The sequence below is a fragment of the Rhipicephalus microplus genome, chromosome 10 (genome assembly GCF_043290135.1).
Source record: "Rhipicephalus microplus isolate Deutch F79 chromosome 10, USDA_Rmic, whole genome shotgun sequence".
Classification (NCBI taxonomy): domain Eukaryota; kingdom Metazoa; phylum Arthropoda; class Arachnida; order Ixodida; family Ixodidae; genus Rhipicephalus; species Rhipicephalus microplus.
The window spans coordinates 12,871,869-12,888,503 of NC_134709.1; the positions used below are offsets into that span (position 1 = coordinate 12,871,869).

At 42.6% G+C, this 16,635-nt stretch overlaps 2 protein-coding genes across 2 annotated transcripts; both read right to left on the reverse strand.

The window, feature by feature from the left end:
* Window positions 1-5,616, reverse strand: LOC119181929 (uncharacterized). Its single transcript, XM_037433177.2, has 4 exons — window positions 5,477-5,616; window positions 3,464-3,865; window positions 2,638-3,004; window positions 1-1,065 (listed from the first exon to the last, which is right to left on the reverse strand). Exons 1-4 carry the CDS (start codon window positions 5,479-5,481, stop codon window positions 331-333), a joined length of 1,509 nt encoding a protein of 502 aa, XP_037289074.2. The 5' UTR covers window positions 5,482-5,616; the 3' UTR covers window positions 1-330.
* A 1,869-nt stretch (window positions 5,617-7,485) lies between these two features.
* Window positions 7,486-16,635, reverse strand: mRpS35 (mitochondrial ribosomal protein S35). Its single transcript, XM_037431932.2, has 8 exons — window positions 16,391-16,635; window positions 15,578-15,654; window positions 13,912-14,137; window positions 12,382-12,521; window positions 11,559-11,668; window positions 10,114-10,183; window positions 8,646-8,771; window positions 7,486-7,896 (listed from the first exon to the last, which is right to left on the reverse strand). Exons 1-8 carry the CDS (start codon window positions 16,536-16,538, stop codon window positions 7,672-7,674), a joined length of 1,122 nt encoding a protein of 373 aa, XP_037287829.2. The 5' UTR covers window positions 16,539-16,635; the 3' UTR covers window positions 7,486-7,671.

The following is a 16,635-nucleotide window of genomic DNA, read 5'->3' on the forward strand; positions in this document are numbered from 1 at the left end:
TTAAGCTTTACCCAAATTTTGTTGCTGTTGGTCTTTGAATAATATTTAAAAATTCATTATTGCTAAAGTAAAGTTATACCAAGTATTTCAGATTCCTCACATGACCTTTGTTTACGATATTGCTAATGTGGGTACAATACGGAAACTTAACTCATGAACGGCCTTTTTCGCTCTTAGATTTCGTTCGCAACCTTTTCTAGCAGTCTTAAGAGCAAAAGTTTTCTATGTTAAAGTATAATCTAACTTGGCCTCATTTGGCTTCAGCGCAGAATTCTTAATTATGACACTTTGCACTACAGAAATTGAGTCAACTGGTACTTTGTGACGGCATTAACTGGTGCCCTCTTTTCCAACATGAACAAGAAACTTTGTTCTCAGACCTTCCTTTGTTTCTTTAACTTTACTCAGAAACTTGCTCTCGAGCTTCCATAACGTCTTATCCTTCACAGTAAAGCGGAAGTAGTCATCCTTACAGAGGGCTTCCATTTCAGCAGGACATTTCGCTCTGTAGTGGTTTAGCTGCACGTCTTTCTTGCTTAACAGGACGGTTCGCTGGAGCTTCCCATAGAGTGGGACAAGAGTGTAATGGTTAAACACGGCCAGGGAGGAATTTGTGGTAAAGAAACTCTTCACCGCAAACCCGGGCCGGGTGAAGTTGGCTGATCTCGTAACACGACTGAGAAACCAGGACCAGCTCTTCTCGCGCTCAAAGTGGTCGAAAAAGTAGGTGTTGGGCACGGCCAGGGAGGCATACGTCGCCAGCATTTTAGGCTTGGCGGAGACGATGTCGTCGAGCAGCTCCTGCCACGTTGAGTGCCGGCGCGGCAGAACAACTTCGTCGATGTCGATGAGAAGGACAAACTCGTGGGTCGGGATGTGTCGGTAATAGCAGTCGTTGTAAGGGACCAGTTCGTGCCGGCGCTTCTGCCACGTGTTGTTAGCGAGGTACTGCCTCCGCTTGGCTGGAATGTGCGGCTCGTCCGAACCCGGCAGTTGGATTCTTTCGAATTGGACACGACGAAACCGGCGGTAGTAGCGCAAGATGAGGTCCACCTTTGGATGCACCTGCAAGCCAAATTCGCCGTTACCTACCAAATGCTAAAGGCTAGTACACACCTGCAACTAGCACTGGTCGCACCACCAAGTTAGTCACAGAGCATTTTGTCACAAACGGTTGCAAATGGCCACTGAGGTCGCAAAGTGACTACTTTAGATCAGTCACTAGCTGCTAAATTTTTCCGTGACACAACTGCAGCCACAAATTTCTGAACCAATTGGATATGCAGAAACAGGATGCCGCCTTATTTTATGGGGCCATGGCAATGTGAGCAGTTCTGAATTGTGTGCGACAATCGGTATGGTCCGCACGAGGTGTGAACAGTAAGATGGGCAGAGTTACTTCTTGAAGGCCAGTCAAAAATGGTCACATAAACAGTGGTAGCTGCAGGTGTAACCGAGCCCTTATATAAATGAAAACTTGGATTGTGCATTTATTTACTTGTGTACATCACAAAGCAGCCGCAGGAACCTCATAAAATACTCAACAGTGATTACAATAGTGTTTTGTAGGTATTTACTTAATCATCGCATCATACTATGGCTTCAAAATTGCAATTTTACAGCTTTCGAATTCTGTACTGAGAATTGTACCAATTGTACTTTAAAAAAAATCCAAGCACTCAAAACAAACACAAAAGCTTACATGGACAGACTCTATGTGGAACCGTCATGCTTGCAATTATAAACTTTGCGAGAAGTTGTATGCTTGAGTGAGTGTTAATTCAAAAGCTTATACTATAGAGGCAGATTTCCAGCTACGTGCACTGTAGCTGTGATACGTTAGATATTGGCAGCTGCAAAGTTGCATTTTTTCATTCTGAAAAACACGTGCACAATATTGGAGAACTAAATGTCAATTGTAAACAACGAGCTCTCTCATATTATCGGCAGTTTAAAAAAGGAATTTATTTTTATAGTTATTCAACTTACAATGTGTGATTTCATTTATTGTGTTTTGTAGAGTTTATTTGTCAATAATTATATCCAAGTTATACAGTGTTTAAGTTCTCATTTTTGTTGTGCGTGTACATGGTAACAACTTCACTTATTAGCTGCATTTGCATAAACCTGATTTGTTGTAAACTTGAACAAGGCACTCTTTCCACCCAAAGCTTTTGTGGATCTTTTTCTGTGTATATGTCATCATGCTTACTTTCTCCTTTTCCATTACACAAAAGTTATGGATTATAAACTTCCAACGTTTATCGAGGAAACCTTTTGTGAAGATGCTGCACTTTTACAAAATCATGGCACACGACTCAAAACGCAATATCCTCCACAAATGGAAAGCCAAAAACAGTCAGCATGACCAATAGTTTTGACACTACTTGCTTGAATCAGGCAGTCCTAAGACACCAGTAAACTCGTAAGGTGCACGGTGACACTTTTGTGACAGCCAAAGGAAAGGGGCGCAGGAATTGTTTTTTCGAAATGAAGGTTTTGTGCTGCGCGCAGCACTGTAACATTCAGAAAATTTGATCGCTGCGGTCTATTGTACTAATTGGCGAGCACGTTTGAGGGGTGTAAAAAAAAGTTGGAGCCTATTTACTGGTCCTTTAAGACTGCCCTAAGCATTACCTGGAAGATGTAGAAGAACACCGTGTCGGCACCTAGAAGAAACTGGAGCTCTAGCCATTCCACCAGGCGGGCAGAGATGTCTTCAGAGAAGTCTAGCCCCTTAACACACACTGCAATCCCACGTTTCGGGTCCTTCTCAGGAGTCTTCGAGAGAGCTAGAGAATTGGGAGGGCAGGCACACGGCTCGGCAACGAGCGAAACATTGGCAGGACCAGTGCTGAGAGGACTAGAGACGTTAAATGGCACAGGGCAGGAGAAGACGAAAGGCCGGTAATAGCGGCCAGGCGGGGCACGCCCATCCCACGCTGGAAGCCATATTTCGGTGCGATCGGATTCCACAACTATGGGATGTGGCAGCTCCTGGTACCTGCATATTAATAACCGGCATGAATATGGCACTCACTTGAAAAAATCTCCATAGCTACCAGGCAAATCTCGCCGTTTCAGTCAATCAATCAACAGTTCATTTTTCCAGAAACTTCAGAATGGTCTTCAGGACAAAAAGCTGCTCTAGGCAGCTTAACTTAATCCCTGAAGACCCTTACATTGGCACGACAACATACAACGTTCAAATAAACATGCATATTACATTATAATCAAAACATTCATGAGGAATATTGTAAGAGTTTCAGTAGGGGTCATATCAAGTAATAAACAAAGCATGCAGAACATTACAGTAGGACTTGCATCAAATGTTTAATGCAGCATGAGCTAATTCATAATATAAATAGAACTTCAACCCATTTTCTGTGGGTAAGTCTCCCTACAATCTATAATGGTGCATGAACATGAAAGACTCAACCACGAACAGCTTCACCGTGCTCACCACATCTGGCAGAAGAAGCGGAGGGAGTCTGCATCTTCTGATTTGATGACACCAAGTAGCCTGACATAATGCCGATTCTTTCCACCGTGCACCCATACACGGGTGTCGTAGTGGGCGGAGAGCAGGTGCAGGTCAGGTACACCCGGTATCCCTCCTTGCCATCCGGATGCCGGTGTGAATTCGATGCGTGGGCACTGCGTCGTGTGGGTGTCGCAGAAGAATGTGTGCACCTCTGCTTCGCCTTCGTATGCTAGCAGCACTGGAATTCTTCGGCGCGGCGATCGGACCAGGCGTTCCTCGAACGATCGCGGCAGGTAGATGAACAGCACCAGCCCAAAGCCAAACAGTACCAGAAAGAGGGTGAGGGTGCGCGGTGTTGGCACAACCCTCCGCCAGCTGCAACTGCGAGATATTGTGAGAGGATACAATGCAGCTGATCAGTGGTGGTTAATGGCATCTCTCTTGGGGCAAAACGTCAGTAAATAGTCGCGCCTAGTTATAGTACCGTATTGCCTCACTTTGTAAATTAAAAAAAAGGCATAAGCGGAAGATGAAGCTTAAAGAGAAGAAAACATTAGTGAGTGCGAAGTGTTGCTGGAGCCGATGTTTCATCGAGCAGTCTTGTCTTTTTCAAGGCTGGCTGAAACTGAGAAAAAGAAGGAACCGGTGTGCTGAATTAGACAAGTCAAAAAGAAAAAGAAAACAGTCAGCTAAAAAAAAAAATGAGTGGGTTGGGTGGGGGATTCGTGACGAAAGGTTAGAAGGGCTGTATTTGCAGCCTTGGGGAAGGCGGGACTGTTTGTCCATTGACGTCCCATGTCAATAGATTTTTCATCTGTGCTTTGTAAAGTTCCTTATGCCTATGCCAATTTCACCCTCTATTTCTCCTCTGCATTTCTTTCCCCACCAGTACTATTGGTGTATCGTGTTCACCTACTCTGCCAACTAGAGTAACGTTCATCATTGTTGAACTTCAGTGTTTTCATGGTGGATGTGCCCCACATTGATGACGGGACAAATATTTTGCTATTCCATTAAAGATAGCTGTCAGAACTATGGAGTGATTCAGTGGTACAAATCAATAGAGAACACAGCAAAAAATGGCTATTGGCTAGATGTATTACCTGTGCGAGACCTTTTGGAGTAGCTCAAGCATGGTGCGTTTTTTTTTTTACATGTATTCCGCAAATGTTTAAATGATAAAGCGACTCCTGAAATTTATGAATTTGTGAAAGCTCTTACACACTGTAGAGCCTACCGATTCGGCCAATAGCACGCAAATCACCCGTAAACTTATTTGTACGTAGCTTCTTCCTCTGCAATTTGTTAGTAGGCAGATTGGCATGCATCTCTGAAACATACGTTTGTGTTTTGTAGCTAGCTTGTGGCATGAAGTACGCCAAGCCATTTCTGATACAAAGTTGATTTATACAATTTCCCTGTTATGATCCAGGTGTTTCAGATTATCATAAACGAGTTGAAACTCGCATTGACCGAAACGAGAACCGTTAACTAAAAGCTTTCGATTCGTCAGTCGCATCATGCGCGAGCAAGACAAATGCACGGACCCAGTCGTTTAGCGATTTCTCGAGGAGGGGCGCATTGGGAGTGGTTCCCAAAATGCAACTGCAGTGATGTTTATTACGCATTTCACTTTCCGTCCTCCGTGACGCATTTCGTCTTTGTACTTTCGCGCATGATACTAGCGCCTCGTTCGGGACATATCCGCATTTCACCGTTTGGATTATGAATGCATCAAGTAGGTGCTCTTTTTTTGGTGTTCGTTTTTAGCCAGGACTCGATGGTGCATGCTTACGAAAACCTGCTTCATGTCCGAAACATCTGACCAATCATTTCGCGCTCCAGTTTTTGCTCGAGCGAGTGAGTTTGTTAGTTGCTAGAAACTATCGTACAGGAAGCGCGTGAAATGTAAAGCCTGAACAGACTCTGCTGGATTCCGAAGATTCGCCGAATGCTGCACGCTACAATCGTGATCGGTGGCTTAATACTAACCTCATCTCGGTTCCATCAAGCTTCGTTTACTGCATTTCATGCCGGTGCTACTCGATGAAATTCACATCACGCCTGCCAGTACTTGGTGCAGGGCTGCTGACCATGAAAACCGTGTAGGATTGTCAGGCACACGGTCAGACAAGAATTTTTTTTTTACTTTAGCAGGGCGCGGCCATGACGGCCGCCCCTGTTGCCTGAACAAGTTTTATTCCACGCCAATTTGAAGCGTTTCTCTCGCACCACTGGTACTTACGTAAAGAACAACGGAACTATCCATTTTTTTTGCGCGCGCTTTATTTATATGCTTCCCAACGTTGCGTCGCTGGTCTAGAGCTTACTAGTCGCATCATCGGCGGCGCACGATCGAACGCGATTTTTCTACTTTCTTTATTTCAAGAGAAGCTCAAATTTATCCAGATCAATGTGAAATTATGAATTATTCTTTCACGTCACCACTAATTCGTTTTTTCAAAAAAAAATCAAAATGTTATTTTTAAATTTTGCGCTGTAATACGTCACCTGGATGTCAACGTGACGTCACGCATTTTGTCTTTGTATTTTGGTAACATTGTAATTGCGTGAAACTTGCCAAGTCAAGTCTCTGCACATCTTTCCTTCCTCCGTGAGTCTCTGGATGTATTGCAGCACAATGTTGCCAATTATGAGCGACAGAAAATCATGTGGGACCACGAGGGAAGGAAGTTGTTTCCTTCCTCCATGTGTGGGCCCCATCATACGCCATGAGAATTTATGACGTCACAGCGAGTTAGGGCGGAAACCACGAAACAGTGTCGCTTTCATCTGTGTAGTACCCCTACGGGCCCAGCTTGTAATCTGTAGATCACGTGTGGCATGACCACACTCAATGATCATTACAAGCTTACAAGGTTTGCAACGCTACAAACTAGGACAAAACAGAATGTCTAAAATAATGTAATTAACAACAATAAACAGGTGATTGCGATAATTAATTTAAAATCGCTAAGAATGGTACAGACTCGTGCAGTTTACTCCTGCGCTGCGGAAGAGAGGGTGCTGCCATTAGGCAAAGCGCACGATCGCTCCTAGCTCCCACGGGCGCTTCGCCAGAGCTTGGTTGCTACATTTGAAGGGGGACACAACCTCGCAGCACCCGCTGCAGACAGCACATATCTCAACAACTGTAACAAGCAGAAAGTTGATAAAGTGCTCCAAAAAGTAGCGCGCATGTTGAATATGAAGTTTACAAATGTCCCAAACAAAATTCTTTTCATACCGGGCAAACCATACGTACTTACCTTAAACATTAGCTTCATCGGCGGTTTAGTAAACAGAGAAGTGGGAACTCTACAGACGGGAATCGCTGGGCTCCCGTGCAACATAGTAGTGGAGCTACATTTAGCGCAGCATTTATATCTACACCAATCACTAGACAAAAATGCCATTCTTTTTAGTTGTTCCCAATAGCGATATCTTTTTCAATTGTTCTTTTTTGATTTTGAGAAAACACACCTTTCTACACATCTCCTAGCTTTCCAGGTATTATTTCGCGGCAAGAACTGTGCTTTCCGGTTTTGCGAAATCAGAATATGCTTGTAAAAGGTCATTTCTTGCCTCTTGTTTAGTTTCCTTCAAACAAACTCTGTAACTCGCATGGTACTCAAGTTTGTATATATTTTTTGAAGGAATATCATTGTACATTGCATTATTGCTATGCATCAATAGGTTTTGCTTTAAGTTTTTAATCACTTTCAAGCTTTGCTGCCACACCTATCCATGCAGTGAGCAGCAACATAACAGACTACTGAGCGAGCTGCAGCAAGTGTCAGAACATCACATTGTTCTGCTCTGACATAACTTTCACACACATGCATCGAAGCTGGCATTGTGCAATTTAAGTTAGTACTATAGTAGAGTATCTAGCAAGCCTCAAGAACTGAATCTAACACAAAATTAAAAGTTAGAAATGGCTTGTCGGTACACCTTTGAGCAAGTGTTTAAAAGAAAACCAGTCATCCATCCACAACATGTTGTGCAACAACTCAAGATATTTTATTATTCTACAGCGACAAGCAACAGTGATGGCACTGTTAATATTGTTTTGCGAGCAGGCTTAAGATACCACGCACAGTCTCTTTTACAGTGCAGTTCCTTTACTATGCCATTTGAAGAACCTTGCAGCCATATCTAACTGCGATGTCCAACTCGTGAATTGCTCACGATGCGTGCACTTCTCCAGCCAGCGAACTGAGCTCACTGTGTTTTAGGCCTAACAGCGAGCATACTGAGCGCTTGTACTTGTCCCACGACTGCAGGCTTTCTCCCTCATTGTGAATCCCGCACACGGCCTCGGCATAGTCCTTCACTTGAACGACACCCTTGACGTCGTCATCTGTGCAATCTCGTGGCAGATGCTGTATGTGGGGGTGGGTGATTTCTTCCTACAAGGGAGAAACACAGTATGAGTTTGTTAAATCTTTGTACTAAACAAGTGGCCATGGAAAGGTACATAAGGATTAGGTTGCATTGAGTGCAAATTAAAGGGGTACTGATGCCAATTTTAGAAGGCAAGTTCACTCTGCCATGCCAATATCCAGTACTATATAGAGACCGCTCTAAGCAAACATGAATCCCAGTAAAGGTCTATAAGATATCTTATATTGACAATAAAGTTGATTTTCGCATGGCGCACCTAATGACATTGACACTGTTCTGACTTCCGGCTGCAGCGTCCATTCTGGCGACTTCACGTAACCAGCATGGCAAGTTGCGATGACATCAGGTACCAAAACTTTCAAAATTTATCTTTTGTGCATCACCAACAGAGCCACGGAGGGGAGCGGCTGTGGAAATGTCACGATATCTCGTGCAAGCACGTGACAAAAATTCATACCATCTTGTGACACCAGGGTACAGTAGGAACCCAAACGAGCCTTAAAAACATTTTGTATTTACTTTATTGGGGTGCACTCAAGCTTAGTACATTTTCTAGGCTCCTGATGGTTTGGTTTTTCATCTGATGAAAAAACAGAAGAAAGACAACTGAAAATTTTCTTGTAGGTACATTTTTAATGAAGTAAGGAGCACGGATGTATTAAAATTGGTCCCTACTACTGTTTTGCTGCTCTACATGACTAGTGACACATTATGGTTGCATGCTCTGGATAATTTGGTGTAGTGACAGCCTTACCTGACCGGCCAGTGACTGCTGCATACGTTTGAAAAAGCCAACTGCATTGGCTTCCGACCGGCTCTTTTCCCACAAGTAGCACTCCATGTCAGACTCGGCCTTGTCTGCTTCCCATGGCTCTGTTTTCTGTGTTTGCAAGAGACAGAACTTCTGTGCTAGTCTCGCACACACGATGAACACAGACTCTGCGCAACCGTGAGGGCCCTTGTTCGGCCTTTCACACTTCACAGCTCGTGAACATTGCATAATGCTCGAACAGGTTCACAGCTGGGACTTTGAATTTATGTTAGATCTGATTAAGGTTTCTTCCTCTCGGAATTTAGAAAATTACAAAGAAGTGACATGCAAAGCAGCTAGTAGGCATCTGAAGGTAGAAGACTCTGCTGCATTGTAACTTATTTTGCACAAAAACATACAGAAACGTCACTGTAGAGATAAATTTCACACGAAGCTTCACCAAGGATGTGCTTCAATACCATGATACCTTATGCTGCTGCGAATTCTATACCCATGCAAATTAAAAGAAAGCCATGCCTCCATTTTTGGCAGTTACAAAAGCAAAGCATTTGTCCTTTAATTAAAATGTCAACTGGCATTACACAAATGAGTAGAAACATGAGCTAAGGAAAGACTTCTGTATGCACTCATGGAAATAAGGGCCATTCTTCTGTATGCACACCTGCTTGCACACAAATGTGACTTCCTTAATATATGCAGCAGTGATGCTGTCGGTAGGCATGATGACTAAATGCAAAAAAAAGGGTCGTCAATGTCTACAAAGCGTTTATAACACTGCAGTTTTAGCTTGTTTGAAAGTGTATTGCTGTTTAAGAAATAGCGAATTTATTAGAAAAATGTGTAGTAACAACATCTTGTGATAAAAGTTTTATTTAACTAGAGGGCACTACAGTGATCTACCATATTGGACTTAATTGTTGTTTAGTAGTCACATAACTGTTAAGATGCAGTTTTTTTTTATGATTTGAACTCGATTATGGTACTAGAAAATAGTACTCACACCACACAAAAAATTTTTTATTGTTTCATATTTGAACAAAACATTTGAAGATGTTGCTACAGCTTTCAAGGCTAATCTGAAAAATTTATAAACAGTTATAAGCTTAAAATTACTAAACAATTCTGTGATATACAATACAATATTCTGTTCCCATGTGCTTTGAGTTTTTGACTAATTCGCCCTCGCACTCTCACTTGCTAGCGTCCAGTGTAGCTCAATCGGCAAGTGACCGTCCCAGAATGGCATTGGTCCTGGGTTCAATAATTGGACCCAGATGGATTTTTCGTCAGCTAAGAAGCTTTGTTTTTGAGGAATCTATACGGATTTCACTGTAGCTTAGTGCTACATAAAGGTGGCTGTCGATTTTCACTTTCATAGTACTTTACAGACAAGCCAGCAATCTATTTACGGTACTACGGACATGACTGACCACAAGACATACACACTCACCCAAGATTCGTGGTACACAGCAGTGAGAAGGTAATGGGCGTAATCGTAGTTCTGCTTCTTTAGTGGACACCTAGAACACAAGGCACAATGGAAACAGTTGCGTTCACATGTACTACATAGTATACACACTGTCAAAAGCGACTGTACAACATGCAATATTATGTACCACAATTCATTCAGCCATGACAATCCCAGTTATGACATTAGAGCATAGCAAATGTGAAGATGTAGGCAGCAGCATGTCTTTACTTGTGAACCTAGTACATACTCGCAACGCACTTCAAACTTGGAGACAGTCTGTCTCTGTGCGCATGTGTGTATGTTCATGCGTAATCTGCACAAGCATGCCAGTTCTTAAACTCTGCGCATGGAGACACCTAGGTGCCTTCACAAAGTCAGCAATACTTAGGATTATGGCTAAGTGAAATGTAGCTTATGTCAACCTTGACTGGTCATTTTAGAATGTTTATTTAGGCCTATCTACTTGGGCAGTGTGCAAGGCTACTTTAAGAATTTATCACAATAAGCAAGTCACATGACTCTTGTGCATATGCTAAAATGAGGACTTCCGAACTCTCCAAATGCAAGACTGCAGGCATGTATGTCGTGATGTGTGTGAGTGTGTGCGTGCGAGCAAAGAGAGAGATTGTTCTTAAATTTTATTTTTATCCCAACAACTAAGTGAAAAAAAGCAGCTGCCGTGGGGGAAAAAGAAGAAATGGCGACAACTCCTTCATTTGTTTTTGTTTCAATAGTAAGAAAAAAACCAAGTTGTTTATTGGATGTGGATTATGTTGCCATTTCGAATATTCCAAGTTTACAAACTTGGGCTAGCTTTATGAATGTTTCATCACATTCTGCGAAAAATATGTTCTGGCTACAAGAACGTTTTTAAGTATCGAAGATTCGGCAGGGCGATATTGCAAGAAAAGGAGAAAAAGTGCATGAGAAGCAATAGCGATTTCGCCTATGGCAGTAGAGTATGCTCCTCAACCTTGTTGAAGCAAGTTACTGAAACAAGTCAGATCAGTGGCAGCAAAGCCTGTGTTGCTGCTGTTCTTCCATTTAGGCTGCACCTGCTTTTCTCTCTCTCTCTGTCTGTATATTTTGTAAATACATTCTCTTATTTTGAATAATCCCACTCCTGTGACAATATAGTGACCTAAAAACAATTCACTGCTTGTCAATCGCTATTGTTGCCACTTCTGCACTGCAGTTATCCGAGGATCAGTGTAAATGAAGCGCACATGTATCCTATGCCACAGCAGCTGGTTTTTAAAAAGGTTGGCAGGTGTGTGAATGTGAAAAATGGCAGAGCAACACAGTTTATTACTATGACGGCTGTAAAAGTGAACAGACGCAATAATATTTTACTTACTGACTACTAGTTTATAATTAAAGAGCGAAGAAAGAAACAAAAGCGAACTGTCATCGGTATGACCTACCTGTCAGTGACAATGGTGAGAACGTCGGTAGCAGGATCGTAGCGGTCACGAACCAACCGAAGGAGCTTATCCCTCGCATGATAGTCTAGTTCCAAGTCGGACAGTTTCACCTGAAAATTTATAAGCAGCTATAAAGAAACTCCTCAAGGAATGTACATAAGTGTATCATTTGCACAAGCATGCATATTTTTAAAACGCGTATGATAATGTCTTATTTCAGTGAACATACACACGTCATGTTGATTATGCTGTTTTATAAACTGAAATACAAATACATGGGTGTGTAATTTTTGAAATTGCACTAGTTGGTGAGTTAAAGATGTGTTCCTGTCAGGATGTCCGATTTGAGATGTGTACTAAGTGGAAATATATCTTTTTTTAAAGCAGTTTTTACAGCTAACAGATTTCGTTATATGATGTGAAAAACCTGGCACTGGCCCTCGAAATGTGGCTCTCAAAGGGGTGCCGTTCACATGCATATTGAACCTTGTTGGATATCAGCATCTTCTGACACAGCAATCTGATCTCTGATGGAGGTCACCCGTAATTTTGCGCTGCCGCATTTCATTGCCACCTGGATATGAATGGAACACCAGCATCATTGCCTGCAGCCAACTGAACCATGATACATGGCTACTTACATTCTATGCATAAATATCACTGCAACTTTCCCGTGGTTTTATGTCACTGGAAATATCCCATACAAGTTCATAACAGCACACTAAAAGCCAAAATTAGTATAATGCTTAAAGAAAAAAGAAAATAAAGAAACGCAAGCGAGTGAAAGAGAGTGGTGGCATAACAGACAAGTGCTGCATCATACCCTCAGTGTGACAATCCTGGATCTGGGGTCCCTGATCGATGGGCCAGCATGGCAGTAGTCACTGTCGATGACTTCCACGGGAAAGTGCTCCTCACATTTTTCATCCGTCTCCAGGCCAGCTGGCCATGGGGTGCAGAATGCTGTGAAATGAGAGCATAATGAGCTGCAGTGCAAGATCTCTTCATGACACTGAAATACGAATTTGCTCTGTCACACCTGTCGCAAGTGGTTTTGCACAAATACTACGTGTGACATGCACTCCTTATAACAGTTGCATATCAGATAAACATAACCTTGTTTTATCAAAACATTCGTTACAAATGCCATTACATAACACTGTATGTACATATGACGTGACTGTACTTCCATAGCCTATAATCTATCATATCTATGTTTGTTAAATATAGTATTGAGGCTTGAGTGTAGCGGCAAACTGACCATGGCAACATATGTACAGGGTGGTCAAAAGTTTATCCCATGTACTTCTATGAAAGTGTGGCCTGGAAACTCTTGACCAAGACTGTGTACCTTTTGTGGCCAAATGAAGAAGTCTTTATCAATAGTATACCAAAAGAAGTACAGTCACACCATCATAGGTGCAGACTTTTCGTATTCTCGGAAGGGGTTATATATATTAAGAAATACCTATTAAAAGTATTAAGAGAATAAAAAAAGGTGTCTGCTTCGTAAAACAAAAGTTTCATTTTCTGGATGCGTACATCCCTTACCTATTTAGCACAAGAGCTATGCAAATTCCGCAATTTTCGCCTTCCTGCTACTTTGTTCTCAATGTGACCATGGCACCAGACCCCCTACTTGCCACTAACTCATGATCCAAATTTTAAAAGCCTGAAAGGAAAAGGAGAGGGCAAAAGCAGTCCCCTGTGAAAGAGCTGCTGCTGGACAGGTTGGCCAACAGTCTGTTGGCAATGGACGAGAGCCTAAGCCAAACTCTTGAAAAAGTATCCCGGGCCAGTGCCAGGGGGGGCAGGAGGAGGGGGGCTTGTGCACCCATGAAGCAGCCCGGAGGAGGCCTGAGCCACCCAGCCCCCCCCCCCCCCCCTTACCTTGTACTCTCTGCCTATGCACACCATGATACATAATGAAATACACATTGGATATAATACAAATTCGAAAACAGTACATCGTAGCAGTAGAGTCCAGGCACAATAAACACCTTTGTTTCGTAAATGAGTACACTATAACTGGCCCCCATTTTTCCAAAGCTGTGGTTAAGGAAGAGAAAAACGTGTAGTAACATTAATTCACAAATTCATGGACAGTGTGCTAGAGTGTGCATGAATTCTTTATCCACTCTAATTGCTTTCTATTTTTTATGTTATAATTACTACTACAGCTGAAATGTACAAGTAGTGTCCCCTATACTTTACTCAGCTTCACCGTTTGTTGGTTTCATTAGCCTGTGTCAAACAAAAAGAAATGAGCCTTCAATCAATTACCCTCTTTTGTTCAGATATACAAAAAAGTGTCACCTTACTAAGCTCAAGATTTGAGGTGGAGCCTACTCACGCCGGAGAACCTTGGCGTGCTTGGCGAGGTGAGCGGGTGTCAGGTGGAGGAAGTTGGGCACCTTCATTAACTCCAGATTGGCATACTTGCCCGGTGGTGCCCCCTTCTCGCGATAGCCTTGGCGCAGCGGAAGTGGCACCACTGAGGGCCGAAAGGACTGTGCCGTGGGCCATACGCTGGTCCAGTCTTGGTCCACTGGCATGCGCTCGCTTCGTGGTTGCGGAACCTGTTCCAGGAGTGTGTTACAAAAATAATGAACTGCATGCACAAACAGCAGGCATGTCCATGGTAAAAGATGGTACGCGTGCAACCGTAGATATAAGGGACAACACAAAGTTTGTGTAGTCTAAACTTCTCTCTTTTGTGTGTACTAGTGTGCCTACCGTCTTTTACCATGAACCCCTGCCAACTAGCCCATCCTTGTCACGTTCCTGCATGCAGAATTTTTTTAGCCTCATGGACTCAAATGCCACACCAAACTTTTTGGTACAATAACTGGTATGATGGGCAGTGTCTCAGACTAGTCACACTGGTAGAGCAACCACTCCAAAGAGGCATTGGTCCCTGGTTTTATCACCAGACCAGGACAAATTTTTTGGCAACTAAGAAATTTTCTGAAAAATCTAAGAATTTTTTTTAGTCTTCTTCCTACTACATATTGGTGGTCGCTAAGTTCCCTTTATTAACTACTCTGCCACCTTGCTGAATATCGCAGAACTGATTTGCAATGTCACGTTGCTATGTGTCATAACCATGTCATGTTGCTATGAACCTAGCCATTAAAGGTAATCCTCGCTATGATATAAGTATTCAAGTGGAAACTGTGCCAATATGACACCAACTAAAGGCAGCAGAAACAAAAGTATATGCACTACTTAGCCTTAAATTATGTTTCAACCTATCGGTACAGTCCATGCCTTATATGTGCAATTTATCTTTCTAAATTGCCTAAAAGGCCTATGCCGTTGCTCTTCTGGAAGCTGGTTTGTGGCACAATAGCATTACAAACACCGAACCATGTCGGTTATTAGAAACTCATGACTACCAAAGGCAGGTAATAGAAAATTTACTGGCAATGATGGGTTAGCTTCATCTGGAACGAACATTCTCATTCTAAATGTTTCCATGCTTTTGCACTGACTTGCACAGGAAAATTTTAGACTAGTATCTCATTAATTGCACATTTATTATTTGAAACAGCTTTTTTTTTCCTTTATACTGAACGGCTAGCAACTTCTGCCTGTTTCAGTTTATTTTGTGAATGACAAATTAAACGTTTGAAAAGTTACAAAAGCATGGCACATCAAGGAAACTCAGCCTTTACAAATACTCACAAAAATTAAACATGCCATTTTAAATGTGCAGTCCAATACATTTCTATACGAATGTGACTACTTAGCTGAAACACATGAACCAATGCAAACAAAACACAGAACACATCACAAAGATGTGCCGCAATGCTGCTACATTCAGTGGATGCAAAACAAAAACAAGCTTACTGGTGCGAACCTTTTTTTAAACACACGGTCGTTCACTCCTCAACACAATGAACAGCAAAAAATTATTGTCATTATCCGCTCCCCTTGTCTTAAAAGCAGTTTGTGAGTGTTTTTGTGAAGATGCAGTTATGAACAAGCAACTGCTAATGACACAGGTAAGAGCTCACATCAAACTTGATTTCTGCCCTCTTTTGCCTCGGTGCTTCTTTTGGCTTGTAGAGATCCAGCTTTCGAAACTTCCGATCTGCGAAGAACAGCATAATAACAAATGTAGAGTACTAACTCAGCTGATCACATGGTTTCTTTACCAGTAACTGCAGAGCTTAAACGGCAGCGCAGTTATGTTACAGCTGGATATGACTCGCGAGTAAAGTTATCAGCCATGACGGGCAAGCAAACCATCATGTGCGCACCGATGCAGTCGTTCTGATTACCTTTATTGAATAAGCTTTTACGCCAAGAATACTGCAAGCAGCAAAAAGCCTAGTGCATCGTTTGACAAAATTCTCAAGCACTGTTTCTTTTTTTATAGCAAAGATCATATTCCTGCCTTTTTTTCACCCCAGTTGCAGTCACTATAATATTTCTGGAACAAAAGCACAACTGCATCACTTTTTTCGTTACTGCTTGTATGTGTTTGGCAAGGTACGCTGTGAGAGCTTGTGCGTGTTCGTAACTAAAACAAGTACAAGATAACAAATACAGAAAACAACACGGGACAGTGTGCTCACTTACAAGTGACATCTGCTAAAAAAAAACTTCACGATTTACACAATCCAGAGGTTCTACCCATGTTCGCGCAACAAACGCGAGCGAAAGCGATAATTTCGGAGGTTCACTCCGGCTTGATGCACATCGCAGTCACAAACAGTTTTCTCAGGCACCACTAGTCATTTGTTTTATTGAAACAATTACCTATCGTGTTAGTGCATCGAAAGCCAGCAAAAGCAAGCGCATCAGACATTCTCAAGTCGGATCACCTTCATCAAACTCCGTCGCGTCCGAACCGTTTTCATTGGAGGAGAATGAAGACATCCTGCGGGCTATCGCCCTGTTCGATGTGGACGGAAATATTCGAACGCAGTAGTGCACTTCGCGAAGCATTGCGAAGCTGCGTGCCGGTGGCATATCGTCGGCGGCAATAACGTAAACCGATGAGAAAAGTCGCACGGTCGCTCACACACGCGCGAAACACGCCGAAACCCATAAATCCCACCTGGGACAT